This window comes from Ostrinia furnacalis, unplaced genomic scaffold, assembly GCF_004193835.3.
Source record: "Ostrinia furnacalis isolate ACB-3 unplaced genomic scaffold, ASM419383v2 OfSCF3526, whole genome shotgun sequence".
Lineage (NCBI taxonomy): Eukaryota > Metazoa > Arthropoda > Insecta > Lepidoptera > Crambidae > Ostrinia > Ostrinia furnacalis.
The window spans coordinates 536,084-553,700 of NW_021133765.1; the positions used below are offsets into that span (position 1 = coordinate 536,084).

Genomic DNA, 17,617 nt, shown 5'->3' on the forward strand with positions numbered 1-17,617 from the left:
CAAGCAAATAAATACGAGTAATGCTTGTGTCACGAGTGGGCTCACCACAATCACAATAGTCGAGCGGCGGCGGGAATCGAACCCGCGTTCCTTGGATGACGAGTCGGCCAGTCCAACCTTCACCGTTCGGCTATCGTGGCTTCAAGCACCAAGCAAGGGGATCAAAAGATGATCGGTCTTAGGGAACACGTCAAACAGAATGTTAGTTTTAATTGGTATTGAACTCAGAATAAAGAAAACAACCAGTCTAACATGGAGGTGCTAATGATATCAGCATTAGTTCTATAACACATAAGATATGCCTCTAAACAATCATTTACTTAGTGAAAACTTCGTTTTCTAAACCAGTCTGTCCCATCATTAATCAGACGCCATAATGATCATCATCACAGTTCCTCATTGCTAGGATCATTATGATGAAAGTTGGGAGATTTCACAGTCGGCGGCCATGACGCTGTTATGTCATTTACATAGATAACAGTGTAAGAAACAAGTAATTCTTACTGTTTATGGTTGCGGATCGTTTTGATGGTGTCTAGGGCGCATTTTAATTTAGACTAGCTATTATAAATAAAACAACTATTGTTTTAAATAAACGGATCCATTTCTACCTCTAGTTCCCACCGGAACACCTGTGTATTAAGGATCTACAGCTTGACTGCTTAATTACATTGAAATCGAGCTTCTGGTACATTAGAGAGGGTCCGTGCTCCTGTAGTGGAGACTAAATGACCTGATGATCATCATTTCAGAGAACTTTGCTTCGTGCCAACAGAAAATAGGTAACACGTCAACTATTCTAGCTGTGTGGTTCACTTCAGGTACCGTAAAAAAGGGACCACCTCCACTCTTCTCATAGATGTCGTAAGAGCTACTAAGAGACGGATCCGCGAAGATTAGGTCTTCTCAATACATTGAGTACGGAGTGTAAGACACATCTCAATTTGCGGCCCCATTAGAGAGAATTGAGAATCTGCAGTGGAGACTAAATGACTGTCGTTAAATCATTTCATCATCATCATTTCAGGCATAGGACGTCCACTGCTGAACATATGCCTCCCCCAAAGATTTCCATAATGACCGGATGGTAGCGACCTAGCATCTAGTAACGTCCACCCACAAGGTGGACGTCCTACGCTGCACTTTCCGGTACGTGGCCTCCGCTCAAGAACCTTTCTGCCCCATCGACCGTCAGTTCTCCCATGAACATGGTATACAAAATATCAAACTACCCACCTTAATAGAGCGCACGCCGAACGTATAAGCCGGCAGCGGCTCCGCAGCCGAGTTGATGACGTAGTCGCCCAGCGTGACGCGCACGTGACGCGGTTGCGCGCGCGCAACGCAGTGCCCGGCCGTGACCACGTGACGCCGCGAGATCAGCGACCCGCCGCACCTGGAACGTGATATTTGTCACTTGAGTGGTCACACCTAGTATTTTTGGGAAGATGTAGTAGCCGTAGTTAGAACGTGATATTTGTCACACTTAGTATTTGTGCAAAACTGTCGTGTAAATAGTAGGCTTAGGCATCTAGGATGCAACCCATCACACCTGGAACGTGGTATTTGTCACTTGAGTGGTCACATCTAGTATTCAAGAGTTTTAGTTTAATGGAGTAGGTACTACTACTAGTACAGTACTTAGTAGGTACTTGGAACGTGATATTTGTCACTTGAGTGGTCACATCTAGTATTCAAGAGTTTTAGTTCATGGAGTAGGTACTACTACTAGTACAGTACTTAGTAGGTACTTGGAACTTGATATTTGTTAATTGAGTGGGCACACCTAGTATTCAAGAGTATTGTAGTTTATGTAGTACTACTAACTCGTATAGTACTTTGTTGATACTTGAAACGTGATATTTGTCACTTGAGTGGTCACACCTAGTATTTGATTTGAGCAGACCTGTTATGTAGTAACCATAGTAAGAACGTGATGTTTGTCACTTGACCTAGTATTTTTGGGAAGATATGGTAACCATAGTGGGAACGCGGTATTTGTCACCTGAGTGGTCATACCTAGTATTTTTGGGAAGAGTAGTGTAGAAAGTGGGCTTAGGCATCCAGGATGCGACCCGCCGCACTTTCGCGAAACTGTATTAGTTAGAACGTTATTTATCACTTGAGTATTTATACAGACCTGTATAAAATATTTTTATTTTATTAAAAATTTTAAATAATTAAACACTTATTTAAACCAGGGCACCTACTTAAAGAATCCACAAAATGTTTGCAATTTCGTCATTCATAATAACATTATCATTTATCACTTTTAATTGATCAAACCTAAACCTACTATTCGATTAAAAATTCCGGTAGCTTCTAGTTCTACATTAAAAATGCCTATTCCGTACATTATATCATTAATTGGTACGATTTCATAATACATCGTACCGTAACAACAATCATTATCACCAATTGGTTACATGATACTTATTATCCTTTGTTTCCTATAGATCATTATGTTTTAACTACCTTTACTATTACAACATGGAATTATTGAGAGGTTGTTTCGTGGAAAATGTACTTACTCTACACTAATATTAATAAAGAGGAAAACTTTGTTTGTTTGTTTGTTTGGTTGTAATGAATAGGCTCAAAAACTACTGGACCGTTTTTAAAAATTATTTCTCCATTCGAAAGCTACATTATCCACGAGTAACATAGGCTAAATTTTATTTCGGAAAAAAATAGGGTTCCGCAAAATATGTAGATAATGTAGTCCACGCGCGCGAAGCCGCAGGCGGAAAGCTAGTCTGTTATAAAGTAAATTGATTTGAATTCTTGGTAAGGACCATGTTGTTAAATTATAATAAACACTGGGTGGGGATTTTTTTTACCGTTCTGATATTTTTACAGGATGTTTTAACCATAAATATGAACAACTTTCACTATGGGACCAACTCTGAAATCACAAGAAAAATCTGGTTTCATAAAAAAAATCAAAAATCATAACCAGTTTAAGTAAACTATGTTAAAAACAGTATTATGTTATTAAGCATTTCTTGATTACTAGAGCCTCTTTTTGAAAAAAAAAACATTTTGTTTCTTTTTTATTTATTTATATTTTTTTATTATATTTGTTTTTATATTGAAGTAATTTAAGGAAATAGTTATATTATTATGTACTTACAATATACTTTTATTTACTTTACTTTCCTGTAAATATTACTTTTGTATGGTACCTAGTTAATTGTTAAATGTTTTTAAGTGTTTTATGTTACATTATGTTGTAACAAAGTGCATAATGACTGCGTAGTTACTTTGGTGATTAATGAATGATGATGATGATGATATAGTGATTCTATAGCGTGACAAAATCCAACGTAAGTTAATTAAATGATTAGTTTCTGACTTACATTATAAGGTTGTATATTTGTTATTTGTTTGATAACGTGATAAATATTTTTATTTTTTTTTATTCTGATTTATTATTATTTTATTTGCTTACCAAACATGACGAATTTTCTTAGTAGAATTTGAACTTTATGTCATTGACATATAATTCAAAATCTAATTAAAATTCGTTATTGACATGTTGATGTTACTCCCGAAAGTCAAATTATATTAAAACTACACTAAATGTAAAAATAAACATAAAAAAAGCATGCTGCAGTGGATATGTAATGATGCGTTTTTACAAAGCATTGAATCACATGCATAACTTACCCAGGCCGCTAGAAAAAACTGTATAACTCCAGAATTACAATAAAATATTTTAACTATTTTTATAGACTTAGGGAAGTAGCACACTTATTAACCCGGAAAGGAAAATCCATACTGCAGCGCACACTTATCCGCACCGTAACGTAAACGCCTCGCCTAGCCTTACGGTTGACAGCGCGCGAAAGGCGATACGGTGTTGATCCCTTTCCGAGTTGATAAGTCTGCTATGACCTTTACTCTCATAATGAAAAATTTGGATATTTAATGATTTGTAATAATTCTGGGAATAATGATAACAATAATGATAATAAGAAAATCTCCAATCACCATATAAATAAAAAAAAAAGAAAACAAGGAAAAACAGTAAAATTACATATATTTATATGATGGTTGGAGTGACTTAAAATGAATGAAGAGGAATGTGCGAAAAAGTTCGTGATATTGTATATTTCTTAATTTAAAGAAATGTATAAATATGTAAAATGAGACATGCGTAATAAAGTAAAATAGAATGTATCCCCTACATTTAATTTCGAATAGTTTCGTGTCAACATGCATAAAAATGCAAAAAAGACTAAATTACATTTATGAAATAATAACTTATATAATTTTATGTAAATTATACATTTATAACTTGTATACTTTTATAGTCAGAAGTATAAATAAATATGAAAAAGATCTTATAAATAATACAATAAGGAATAAAATGTTGTTTTACTATACAAATAAAATAGAGAAAATAAATATCATAATAAAAATCTTTAAACAAATAAATACTAATATTTTAAACTATTTATCATGCTATATGTATGTACTTTTACAATAATTTGAAAAATCCCAGTGTCGTTCCTTCCTGTTCCCTATTTCTATACTACGAGAGTAAACTACGAACGCCATGCTGTCTCTTTCGCACATTTACCTCTCTATCCAACACTGCTTCCATCCAATTAGCTCGAAAATGGACATTAACATGTTGCATCTGAAAATCAATGTATTATTATTATATTAGTATTATTAGTAGCACAAAATGTCAGTGTTACAGATTAACAGTAGCGGCGTAAGGGGGGGGCGGTGGGGGCGGTCCGCCCCGGGTGCCAAGCATCAGGGGGTGACAAAGTCGCGCAGATTAGTACTCACTGACGCATCTGCATGGCAAGGACGGTCGTGATGTCATGCAGGGGGGGTGCCATTTTGGGGTGCCGTAGGCTAATTTATATTATGACGGGGGGAGGGGGGGGTGCCACCCCGGGTGCCAACCTATGCTACGCCGCCACTGTACAGATATAATATTGTCTAGTATCTTTTTATTAAAATTTAAATAACGCTAAAGCTTTAATTATAAAAATATTAAAATCGTTAATGGCATTAGCACAACTATTTTATCAACAAAAAAGCACATGACCACTTCAATCATCAATCTTTTAAACTGCGATCTCCAACCCGCCTGTCAAGCGTGGTGTTATGGCAAAACCCTCCACTATAGTGGAGGAGGCGCATAGTCCAGCAGTGGACTGTAAAGGGCTGTTGATGATTGATGATTGATGACATAACCACTAAAATATGGTTCGCTTGTTGCCTCCGTCTGTACTTTGAACTAACACGATATTTCATGCAAAGCCAAAAAAAATATATGCGAAACGACTACAATTAAATTCATTTACCAATATTTCTAAATCATAGGACGAATAGAATATTTACATTTTGAAATAGAACTAAAACTTTTATGTAAAATACGTATTTCAGATATTTAGAAAACAGGCTTTATCTAAGCTTTAATAAATCACTTGAATTTTGACAAAAACATTAAAGAAATACATCACATCAGGGTTTAATAACTAGACAGTAGAATATCTGTACAGTAATGAGTGTTTTATACATTTTTAGGAGTTAATAATAACACAAAGCTTTATGGAATTATAAAGTTAAGTTTCAATTACGTAAATGCTCATAAAAATAATAATGATGTTGGTAAAGTAATGGTGGAATGTAATGACAATGATTTGTGTATAAGTGCATGATTATATACAAATTATACAGTAGTTTTTGTTCTAAACGATTTACAAATGATAATGTCAGTGAATGATATTTACAAATGATAATAAGTAGCGTTATGCATGAATTAGTGATTAATACAATTAAATGTAACAAAATACACAAAGAAGCGTGTTAATTTAACAATAAATGTAACAGAAGTTGTTGAATAACAAATTGTGTAAATACAAAGAAATTAATTAAATCTGATAGTTAATTAATTCATAGCAAAGAATTGTATGTAACATTTTAAAGCAAAAAAGTAATAATATTACATGCATAACAGATTTTTCTATCAAATGTTTGAATTCGTTGTTGTTATTGGTGAACCTAATGTTTTGAATAATACATGAATATTCATTTCTTAATCGACCTAGAAATAAATGCAAGTTATGAATTTTTAATAATTACTCGAAATATACGAAAACTATCGCAATTTAATACGAATAAATATCCTATTTCTCTCTCTACTTCATTAATATTGACAGAGATAAATATAAATGTATAAACATGTATAAAACATAATACAAGTTGATACCTACTTCAAATTGTTTTATGGGAAGAAGATTTTAAGCTACTACGAGTGTTACTATTATGAATCAACTACTTTTAAAGAAATGTAAGCGTTTTGACACTACATGGCACAATTTCAATTGAATAGTGATGACAACTGTATGAAAAAAAGGTACATAATTTTTACCTTTTTAATGATGTGTAAAAATTATGATTCTACATAAATTGTAGTATGGGAATCTCTCTTTTTAATACTGTACTTTTGGCTGTTCTTTATTAGGACATAATGATTACGCCCGTATTCACAAACATTACTATGAGGTCTCACAGTGCGCATGGACGCATAGAGCACACACGAACCAATCACAAAGCTCTATTCAACGCTGAGCGCTCGATTTGCTGCTTTACTTAAGCAAGCATCGTTTATGAATACTGGCGTTAGTATAGTAAACACAGACATCTTTTGCTTATAATAAAAATAAAGAGATCTTAGCTTTTTTCATTAATACTAAATTTTATCATCTCTATTCAAAAATTACATGTGCCATACTAATTTTGGTGGTGGCAAGCTAATCTGTATACATAACTAATACACAAAGTTGTATACAACCTTGACGAGCCTATCCGGATGTAGGCTTGCCAGGGGAACGTGCCGAAGCCTGCGTCGTCACCGCCTACGATCCTGCGTTGGGCGGTTTGCTTGCCCACGGCTATACCACAGCCTGAAACAAAAGAAATATGGAGTTAGAATGGTTTTTTTGTGTTTTTCTTAGCTAGTGAATACAAGTGTAAATTCTTATAGTTAAGGCTGGGTTGCACCATCTTACTTTAACTTTGACAAACGTCAAAAATCTGTCAAACTCCATACAAAAACACCGGTTATCGTCATAGTTACGGTCAAAGTTAGGTGGTGCAACCTTTTAGTTAGGATGGTTAGTAACATAGCAATAAATTTTTTTCAACTATGGTTTCAAAAGGTTTGTTGGACAATGCACATAATATTATGTACAATTATAAATAGTTAGTGTCAGCTGATTTATTTAAGTAAGTAAGTAAATTTAAGTAAACAGTATTTATTTGTCAACAAAGGGTTTACAGTCTGTTCTAGGGGCTACTGCACTAAGCTGTGCTTATGTCAATTTGGATCAATTCTGTAAGTTAGTCCCCGTTTCTTTTAAGTTTCAGAAAAGGTGTAGTGCTTTGCTGACAACTCTCATGGATTTTTTTATATTCATTTAGAATATAATGTAATGAAAAAACTCAGATATGTGTAGTTTACTGAATTCGCTTCGCTAACTACTGTGCTAACGGTATGTCGTGTCCATTAACCATTCAGCCCTTCTTCAGAATCAAATTCAGGCCATGTCAAGATTTATTTCTCTCAAACCACTGGACCATAGATTAATTTCCGGTAGCAAAAGCTAATAATATATTTTATAATATATGGAGGTTTCATATTTAGGTCGAGCCGCTTGACCGTACTCAGTGAATAAAATACAATATACATATTTTATTGACGTAGGTATATCACGCACTTCGCGTTGCAATTACCATATTTCAAATACAATAACAAAACATATTTAATTTTATTTAAATTATTCCTTGGGTAATAAGTTTCTTAAATACATAAAAATATACGCATAAAGAATTAGATCTAGGGCCAGCGCGTTGTTGAACTGTAAAGGCTGATTTACACGTGTTAAGTAGATAAGTAGGTAACTAATGCCCGTTTTCACCATCAATCCCTAATTTTTAAGTGACCCCTATGGTAACAAATAATATGAATTTTGTTTTCATAGGGGTGACTTAAAAATTAGTGATTGATGGTGAAAACGGGCATAAATTACTTAATTTTAAGTGATTAATTGAGTGTAAACACACAATTTAGTAGTAAGTTGCAAGTTAAAATTTAGTTGTCAACTAAATTTTAAGTTTCAAGTACTGTTTACATGCAATTTACCTAACAACTTAATACGTGTAAATCAGCCTTTATGGATAAATAGAGCTGTCAATTTGACATTGACAGTTGTTGTAAAGAAATAAGTACAGGATGTCTGTTTTAAGTATGGATCAAACAAAAAGGAATAATTGCTCAAATGCAACAATTTTTCAAAAGAGAAGGAAGTTCAAATCTTAAACAAATACTTTTCCATACAAACTATCATCTCATCACTAATCAGTCAATTAGTATAGGATGGTAATTTCCTTATTTTTTTTTAATTTTGTATATTGTTTCTGTAGGAAAATTGTTGCATTTGAGCAGTATAATCAATGATTTTTCTTTGATCCATACTTAAAAAGAACTCGCGAAGCAATTTTAGGATCAGTAACCAGTTTTTCAATATCTTGTATAGTTTAGAAATAATCGAGTGAGATCACTTATCGTTTCCAACCTGTATAGTTTAACAGCAGTAGTTACCAAGTGTAGAAAAGTGCATTTCCTTGACCCAACTAGAAGTCTTAGACATGATGCCTTTCTACATTCTATAACGCTACACTTGCGCTAGCAAGAAACGCTTGTCACAGCTCATTTTAAACCGACTACGCGGAGCATAAAAAACAACGAAAAGTTTTTGACGTTTACGAATTCGCACATTGAATTACTGAAATGGAGGTTGTCTTCAGGACTGTGGAGTGGAGTGTAGGTTAAGTTAGGCTAGTCCTGGATACTTAATTGGAATTGAGTTAATTAAGTTTGTTAAGTGGAGTGCAAATGGCCTGATGATGATGATTAAATGGACGCAAATTAGAGATTATTATTATTGATAACGTAATAAAAGTGATTTATATTATACATAGTCTCAATACATAACTTTGCTTTGTAAATACATAACAATATTTACCTTCAAAAGTATATTTAGTGTCCGAATCAGCCCGTTCAGTTTTCTTATTAATTTTACTCTTTTTAGATTTAATCTTCTTTTTACTGCTAACTTCCGCTATTAAAAGCATTATTAAAACGCATAGAAGAACTGTGTACTTCATTTTTAAATCCATTAACTCTTTGAAATCCGTATTTTATGTAATTTGAGTCTTCATTTGTTTTTCAATTTTACTTTAGTTGAAAACAATTAACTGTTACTCAATTCTGATCTTCATTTGTTTCCTTTCTTTATAGTCGTGTGTTTTCAGCCAGTTTGCAAATATGGTCACAATTCTGAAGTTTTTAGCTGACTTTAAAAAGGAGAAGATTCTCAATTCGTTCGGTATTTTTTTCTAGGTATTTTCAAAGATTACACTGAGATTTCTGGTCCAATTTACGCGATTTTTTTTGACCGATGCGGAATAGTTGTTAAGCTTTATTCAGTCAAGAATTTTACTGATTCAAATCATCATTATTTCAAGAAGTTCGCACTGTTTTGAACTGACTTCAACAAAAGGATTAGGTTTTCAATTCGGTTGTTTTTTTTTTTTATTTTAGAAGAATCAGGCTTTAGTAAATGCCTAAAAATATCACAGAACCACTTTAAACACACTGTCACGTCCACCTCACTTTAACCATAGTTACAAACTGGCACTTAGTTCGCGTGAGTTTACATAACGTTGAAGTAATGCTTCCTGAAAGGAAACCAGCGTAAGGCTGGCTGAGCACTTGATGGGGAGTTTTTATGAAGTCTCATTTACATCGATGTTAATAAAGTAGGTGTATGTTGCACAATTGCGAAAAAAAATAGGTTAGGCAAGATAAAAGACGCATTTATTTGAAAGTGGTCGAATAGTGGCAAAAATTAGAGAAGTTTGGTGGTGTCTGAGTTTTAAAAAATCTGTAAGGTTGGGTAAGGTTGAAGTTCATATTTGAAATGGTCGAATAGTGGCAAGTAAGAATGGTTTGATGGTGTCTGAGTTTTTTATGGTGCTTTCTCAGCACTTGCCAAATGCTTGTTTCGAAGCGTGGTAAGGGAAAAAAATTGATGAGGCATGACAGGCTCCTTATTATAATAAGCAATTATCAATTTCATTTACAATTTTTAATTTAATTGGTCTAGACAAATAAAACCATCTTTGATTTTGATTTTAAGGATAATTATTGAAAGATGCATTTTGAAAGTGGTAAAAAACTTAAACGTTAAAAATATTTCAAGTTTTTTGTTAGTAATTGTTTCGTAATAGTAGTGACGTATAAGTGCCCTAGAAAGGGCCTATGTACTAAACAGATTATGTGAATTTGACGTATTTTTTGCTACGTTTGTGGCCAGCCTAACTGACACCAAACTCGATTAAATCGCACGTTACGCACTCCTGACCCGCGCATAAAACTGCATGAGCCACTTTCCGTTGCTACATAATATTGACTTATCATCTTCCTAAAAAGGCAGCTTATGTTATGACTGGCTCGTTTACTAAACGAGTTTAATTGGGGTTTCCTTAAACGGTCACCAGTTGGCGCCACTGGCGAGAAAGGTACATACTGTCACTTGCTTGTGGCTGTAGACAATAAGACAGTAGCGCCATTAGACCCAATACACTGAACTGTCCCACCAAACTCATTAATAGGGGGACGCCACCGTCAATACCGGATCGCTGGTTTTTGTCATGTTGAAAACTATATAACTACAGGGTGGAATTTTGTAATGCCACATGGAGGGAAAGTACTCTTAGTACTGTAGATAGAGAATTTTACTCAAAGAAAACATTCCTTTATTTTTGAAAAGAAATAGAACTGCATTCAAATATTTTCAAAAATTTGCTTGCCATACCCAGGAATCGAGCCAACTTTCATTTGCTATAAATTACACCCTGTATTTTTATTGCAACGATCTTTAGGTATATCCGAAACTTTTAAATCGGTTTCGGTTACGGTCACGGATATTTTTTTATTTCGGATATCCGATAGTTTCGGTTACGGTTACGGATATCCATAACATCCCTGGTATCCACTGTAGATGTTATGGCGTAGGCATCCGCTAAGAAAGGATTTTACGAAACTACACCCCTAGATCTACGCGTACGAAGTCGCAGGCGGTCGCTAGTTGTAACTAATTTTAAAATTACAAAACGAAATTTAAGTTACATTATTGATTAAAATCAATATAAATTTTATAATTATGATTATTTATAAAATATACGAGTACCTACAGCCGATTATGAAATGCCTTTGCTGAAGCGTGAAATCTAAACCAATAAATACCTATTACAAACACGAACTTTAAATCTGCCATTTATTTACTTCATGAGGATGTTATAATTATGTAATTTGCTTAAATTTTTTAATTATTAATAAATAAAACGTTGAATAAAGAATAAGATCATCGAACTTAACCGTTTAGGCACGCAAAAAGTGATTTAAACAGACAGAAATACACACACTAATATTGTTAATGTAGATAAATGTTATTTCTTTAATGCCGTTAGTTAAAATAATAATAATAACTTAGCAATATCCTTTAAAAATAACTCGGAATTGAATAAACATACTCATGCATATAAAAGACATCAACGCGTTAGAACCACTATGCATGGAACATTTAATTTTTGTTACAGTGATTAGAAAATTCGACTATTTTTCGTAATCGTGGCTTCGATTCCAATACAGGACACAATAAAAATACTATTCCCACCTCTCATTCACACAGCTGCAACTCCTGTGTAGATCTACAGCTTGACCGCCAATAAAAACCCAACCAGTGAAGGCCAAGTTTGTCCCGGGGGAAAGTTAAACTGTCATTGGACCCACAACGAAATTAATCAGAAGAACATAGGAAGAGGGCATAATAAGTTAAATGGTAATAAATAAAATAAATAAATTATTCTTTATTTCAGACAATTTTAAAAGTCCATATTAAACGGGTTCAAAAATAAACATATACACAAACAATAACAAATTAAAAAAAACTTGTACCCTGTGCAGAGACGGTAATGTGTTAATTATTTACAATTTATTTATCCAGGAACCTAATAAACTTTAAAACTTAAAAACTTTTATTGTACTAAGTGATAGAATAACCATTTTCCATGAGAAAAATTCTAAAGAAACCGTCTAGACACAAAGCAGTAATAAACCATATTGCATTTCATTACCAACGACAAAGCGGCAGGAAATCGTGTCGTGACCGCAGCCGCAAAAGAAAGTTCATGTCAACGATATCGGGTATTGTTCGCTGGTAAAATATACGAGTGTGTTTCCGCAAAGATTAACATTTTATTTAATTAATATAAATACATTAAACTAAACTTTTTTTTTATCCACAACGAGGAAGCTCTTGGCCTGTATCTCACCTGATGGTTAGTGACGATCAGGCCGAAGGTGGAAGCGAGCTTCACCCGGAATGCTGTTAACAATGTTGTTATGGCGACAGACTTAGGTAAGATGGTGGTAGCTAGCCAGGCGGACTTAGAACAAGCCCTACCATCAACCAAACCGAACAGAAAAATCTGCTCCCACTGGGAATCGTGTTCCCACTTTCGAATCGTGTTCCCTCATGTTCCCAATCCCACGTGCAACCGGTACTGAAACGTGGTCGCTTACTATGGGCCTCATAAGAAGGCTCAAGGTCACCCAAAGGGCACTAGAGCGAGCTATGCTCGGAGTTTCCCTGCGTAATTGAATCAGAAATGAGGATCCGAGAAGCGTTTTCCGGTACATGCCTTCACTCCAGAACCTTGCTGCCCCATCGGCCGTCAGTTCTGCGTACTATGTGCCCTGCCCATTGCCACTTCAGCTTGCTAATCCGTCGGGCTATGTCAACGACTTTAGTTCAGTCATTGGTGTCATTCTATAGAATTTAAATTACACCCTCATTCGTTCGTTCGTTTCAGCCAAAAGACGTCCACTGCTGGACATAAGCCTCCCCCAAGGATTTCCACAAAGACCGGTCCTGCGCCGCTCGCATCCAGGCGCCTCCCGCAACCTTCACCAGATCGTCGGTCCACCTAGTGGGAGGCCTGCCCACGCTACGTCTTCCGACTCGTGATCGCCACTCAAGAACTTTCCTGCCAGAATTTAAATTACACCCTCATGTCAATCAAAAATTGACAATTGACAATACCGAAAACCTTCATTTCGGGGTCACACATTGTCAATCATAGGAAGTTACATAAGCCACTAACTTTATTTATTACAGTGTTCACATCGCAATAGGACGCAAGGCTTATCATTTCATGCGTTGTAAGCTCGGATGGCGGACGTTATGTCGCCATGTGAATGGTTGAAGGACTGTTTATTACTAAGATTAGTCGCTGAAATATTGCCTTGGATTTTGGAGTACGTCTATACTTAATATCTAATTCGGTAAGGTAATAAACCTTGTACCCTCCTATGTTCTTCTGATTAATTTCGTTGCGGGTCCAATGACAGTTAACTTTCCCCCGGGACAAACTTGACTTTCACTGGTTGGGTTTTTATCGGCGGTTAAGCTATAGATCCTGGCTACACAGGAGTGGCAGCGGTGGGAACAAGAGGTGGGAATAGTTATACATGAAAAGGGGCATAGACTACGTTTTGAAACGTAAATAAAATGAATGAATTTTCATTAAAATGCTTTTAACCGTGTCTTACTATTTTAGTTGAAATGGAACGCGAAAGTTTAAAATCTTAGGTCTTCTGGTAGGGCCCAAAAGATAAGGAGACATGTAAAGTGCCCCATAAGGGCTACCTTTTCTTTTTTTATTATTTTCTATTGACGTTCATAAGTGCCACTTGTGGTCTAAACTGAATAAATAATTTTGATTTTGATTTTATAAAATGGTTTTGTTTCTATGATGAGCTTTTAGAATATGCCGTTATCAAAACCTACTGGCAACATGATGTGGTGGTTTGCATACTGGACTACAAATATCTGTTTAGATTTTAGGCAAATGTGATGTACAAGAGTATTTGTACCTCTCAACTCAAGACTTGTTGTCTCTACTCAAGATTGTGAAGATGCAACTTCGAAAATGCACTTACGTTTGGAATGCACCGAGTAATTTAAAGAACAAAACAACCGGAGGTTCTTAAATTTCGTTGTTACCGTTTTATGTATATTGTATACATAATCGTTTCTCCGGAGCGTGGATGACACACGCCAAAATAATCCTGGTGAAAGTTGGCGATTGCGTTACGTAAGACTCCTGCATTGGACGATTATCGAAGGATCAACGGAGTGTTTAAGAAGCTTGTCGTGTTATTTTATATGCAAGGATTCCGATTTGACACATAACGAAATACATAATCACTAATTGGAATGTTAGAAGTAAAAAATTATGCCGTTTCAGACTTCAGGCTGCGCAATGTAAGCCCAATAGAAATCGATACTAAATAGGCTAAAATGGCAAAGTATGATGAAGAAAATAAGATATAGTTTACCATGTATCTTCTGAGATACATGCAAATAAATGGATACTCAATCTCAATTTATTTGCATGTTAATTAATAATAATTATTAATATTAATATTAATTAATATCCTTAGACATTTTACACTGCGCTTCTAGTCCCAAACTAAGCAAAGCTTGTACTATGGGTACTAGACAACGGATATAAACATACTTAAATACTTTTTTTTTTTTGTAAATACAGGTGAGACACAGGCCAAGAGCTTCCTCGTTGTGGAAAAAAAAAAAAAAAAAAAAGAAAAAATACATACTTATCATACATAGAAAACATCCAATCCAATACAAACAAATATGTTCATGCACACAAATGTTTGTACTGTGCGGGAATCGAACCCGCTACCTCCGGAATAGTAGTCCGTTTCGAACCACTACACCAAACGGCCGACGGTGTAGTGGTTCGAAACGGACGAATGTAAATCCTTATTTGCAACTTCAAAAACATGTGCTTGCTGCGCACCTCGTGACAATTTCACCAACTAATAATTATGAAAGTGAATTACTACTTTATACTTTAAATAATGTAGTAGTACCTACACGTGATGTGATTACGCAAAAACTACTGGATGAATTAATGAAACTTCACTACGACATAGCATCAGAATAGCAAAGGCTACAATTAATCATACTCATTTTTTTCCCAAATCTGTAATCTAAAGATGCGGGCAGAAGCTAGGGACAAAAATTTCCCTCCCCATACACAATCTTGGCAATCCTCCACAATGTCGACAGACCACCATCGATTTCCATGCGAGCTGAATATTCGATTACAAATAGGTACAATCTTAACACCAACTCACTCATACAAATTCATGAAATTACATAACAAGGAAGTGAGAGAAAGAATTCTAATTGACCTGAAGTAGGTCGAGCATGAATTATGCATTTGTAACGTTTCCATGTCCTTGAATTTTAGTAATATTTTCAAGGACACTATTCAAATATTTGTTTTATTTAGAGCATTTAGGTATTAAATGCTTAATTCAGTGTAATTAAACAAAATAAGTATAAGTGATCTGCTTAATTTCATTATCATCATCATTATAGAAATCTCTGCAGACAATATATCTAATTAGTTCATTTATCCTATAGCTAGGTCGTTCGTTTCAGCCAAATGACGTCAAAGGCCTCTCCCCCAAGGATTTCCACAATGAACGGTCCTGCGCTGCACGCATCCAGGCTCCTCCCGCGACCTTTACCAGATCGTCGGTCCACCTTGTAGGAGGCCTGCCCTAGTCTTTCAGCCCGTGGTCGTCACTCAAGACCTAAACTTGGTCGACCTTCAAAAAATCAGTATCCAAATTTTCAGGATCGACTCAGAATCAGTAACTTAATTGATTTACGTAAAGAAAACAAAACTTTTTTCTCCATATTTATTTATTTTCATCCGCTGCGCGCGGTTTCCAAATTGACTCACGTGGAATATTTGCTTCGTTCATGGAAAAATACGTACACACAGTTAACTGCAAAGCTTAATAGACATAATGGTGAGCGAAAATAAGCAATAACCTTTAAAACTTAAGATATGGGCACCCGCGGATTAGACTTTCAATATTTTTTTTGCGAAAAATACCACAGTTAAAAACAATTACGATAAAGTTGTATTGTCAAATTGTTCTAACGAGCTTATTAAAATTTGGATACTGATAACAAAGTCACCCTGTATACGAGTAAATTCGCGTTATCTTAAAGAAAACTTAGGGACGTGAACCTTGGTAAAGCATTCAAGTCTTTCAATGGAAATTTTGTTATAATCTATTTAAACAAGTACAGGTAATCCTTAATTTAATAAAGAATCCCACCACTTCTCCTTTGTCACTCTTTAGACAGGTCGCTCATTCATAAATGGTAAATGAAAATGTCTTCTATCACCAAACCAGGTCATGCGTTCCAAATTTAGTACAAATAAACTGCGTAATCTATGAATTCCTATCGATGCCCATCACAATGCTTAACTAACTTGACACAGTAAATAGTGTTTGTCTACGTGAGACAACTTCAAATTATACGCATAATGCCACTGGACACACGGGTGTAGTGTCGTTAAGTCATCAAAATGTCGACAAATCTACGATAAATTTATTTATCGATAGAAACTTGGAGTGCAAGTGTGGTTTTGTTCCCCAGTCGACGAGGCACATGATGTCGTGCCCTGCGTGTCCAAACAACTGCACGCAGGAAGATTTAATGAAGGCTACCGACAACGCCTCTCTTGTGGCGGAGTTTTGAGCCACTGTGTAGGTTTGTTGTCGACACGACAAGAAGACGATAGAAATATATGATTAATCGAAGTACCCTTATAATAAAATAATGGACATGTACAATGATTTCCAGATTGGCCGATTAGTCATACAATAAAGAATAATACTAATATACAGATTACAATATTGTCAAGCAGCAAATTACAATCTCTTAGTATATAAAGAATTTATTATTTCTTCTAACTACTTTACAAAGAAGAGATAAAATGAAATAAAATATAAACTAGTAGATGATTTAATATTGAACTCCAGACAAAATTGTCGATCACAGAATTTGCAATAACAGATAATCTCAACGGATCTGAAATAGCAACCACTTCTTCAACAATAAAGACAATTTATTTCTTAACAAAAACAAAAAAACGAAAACAATACAATTGACAAACCCATAACAATAAAACTTATCGAAACACAATGATCGAGTTAGACATCACTACGTATTATGTCATAGAGAAAGTGCAGAACCTACTTCGGTCTGACCAACATATGAAAAATAGGCTTCTGACATAACAAAAGACGACCGGTTATGTCAATTATGAATTTTACACACTTCTGGGTTGTGTTGACCGGAACGGAAGAAATGAGAAGGTCAATTGAGTTGGCCAATTGTTTGCGGAAGAACGACTGGGGTTTGTAGTTATGTGTTTGAATGTACCACTGACATGGTTAGCTGCTTGTGTATTTAGCACAATCTTTACTTTAATTACGAATGTCAAAACTGACACTAATTGGGAAGTTTACTTTAACTTCGAACTCCTATGTTCTTCTGTGTGCTTACCATGAGTTTACGTTAGGTGAGCTCGCTAGCGAATACGTCAAAAAATTGTATGAAGATTT

At 35.0% G+C, this 17,617-nt stretch overlaps 1 protein-coding gene across 2 annotated transcripts in view; it reads right to left on the minus strand.

The window, feature by feature from the left end:
• LOC114357879 (serine protease 30) overlaps positions 1 to 17,617 on the minus strand; it is a 65,613-nt gene that overhangs the window by 3,874 nt on the left and 44,122 nt on the right. The window contains exons 2-4 of one of the 2 annotated variants that reach the window (XM_028311673.1): positions 6,821 to 6,932; positions 4,586 to 4,645; positions 1,237 to 1,396 (exon numbers count right to left, since the gene is read on the minus strand). In XM_028311673.1, coding sequence (XP_028167474.1) covers positions 1,237 to 1,396; positions 4,586 to 4,645; positions 6,821 to 6,932 — 332 coding nt within the window. The remainder of the gene's footprint in view (positions 1 to 1,236; positions 1,397 to 4,585; positions 4,646 to 6,820; positions 6,933 to 17,617) is intronic. The other variant, XM_028311675.1, reaches the window with a different exon arrangement.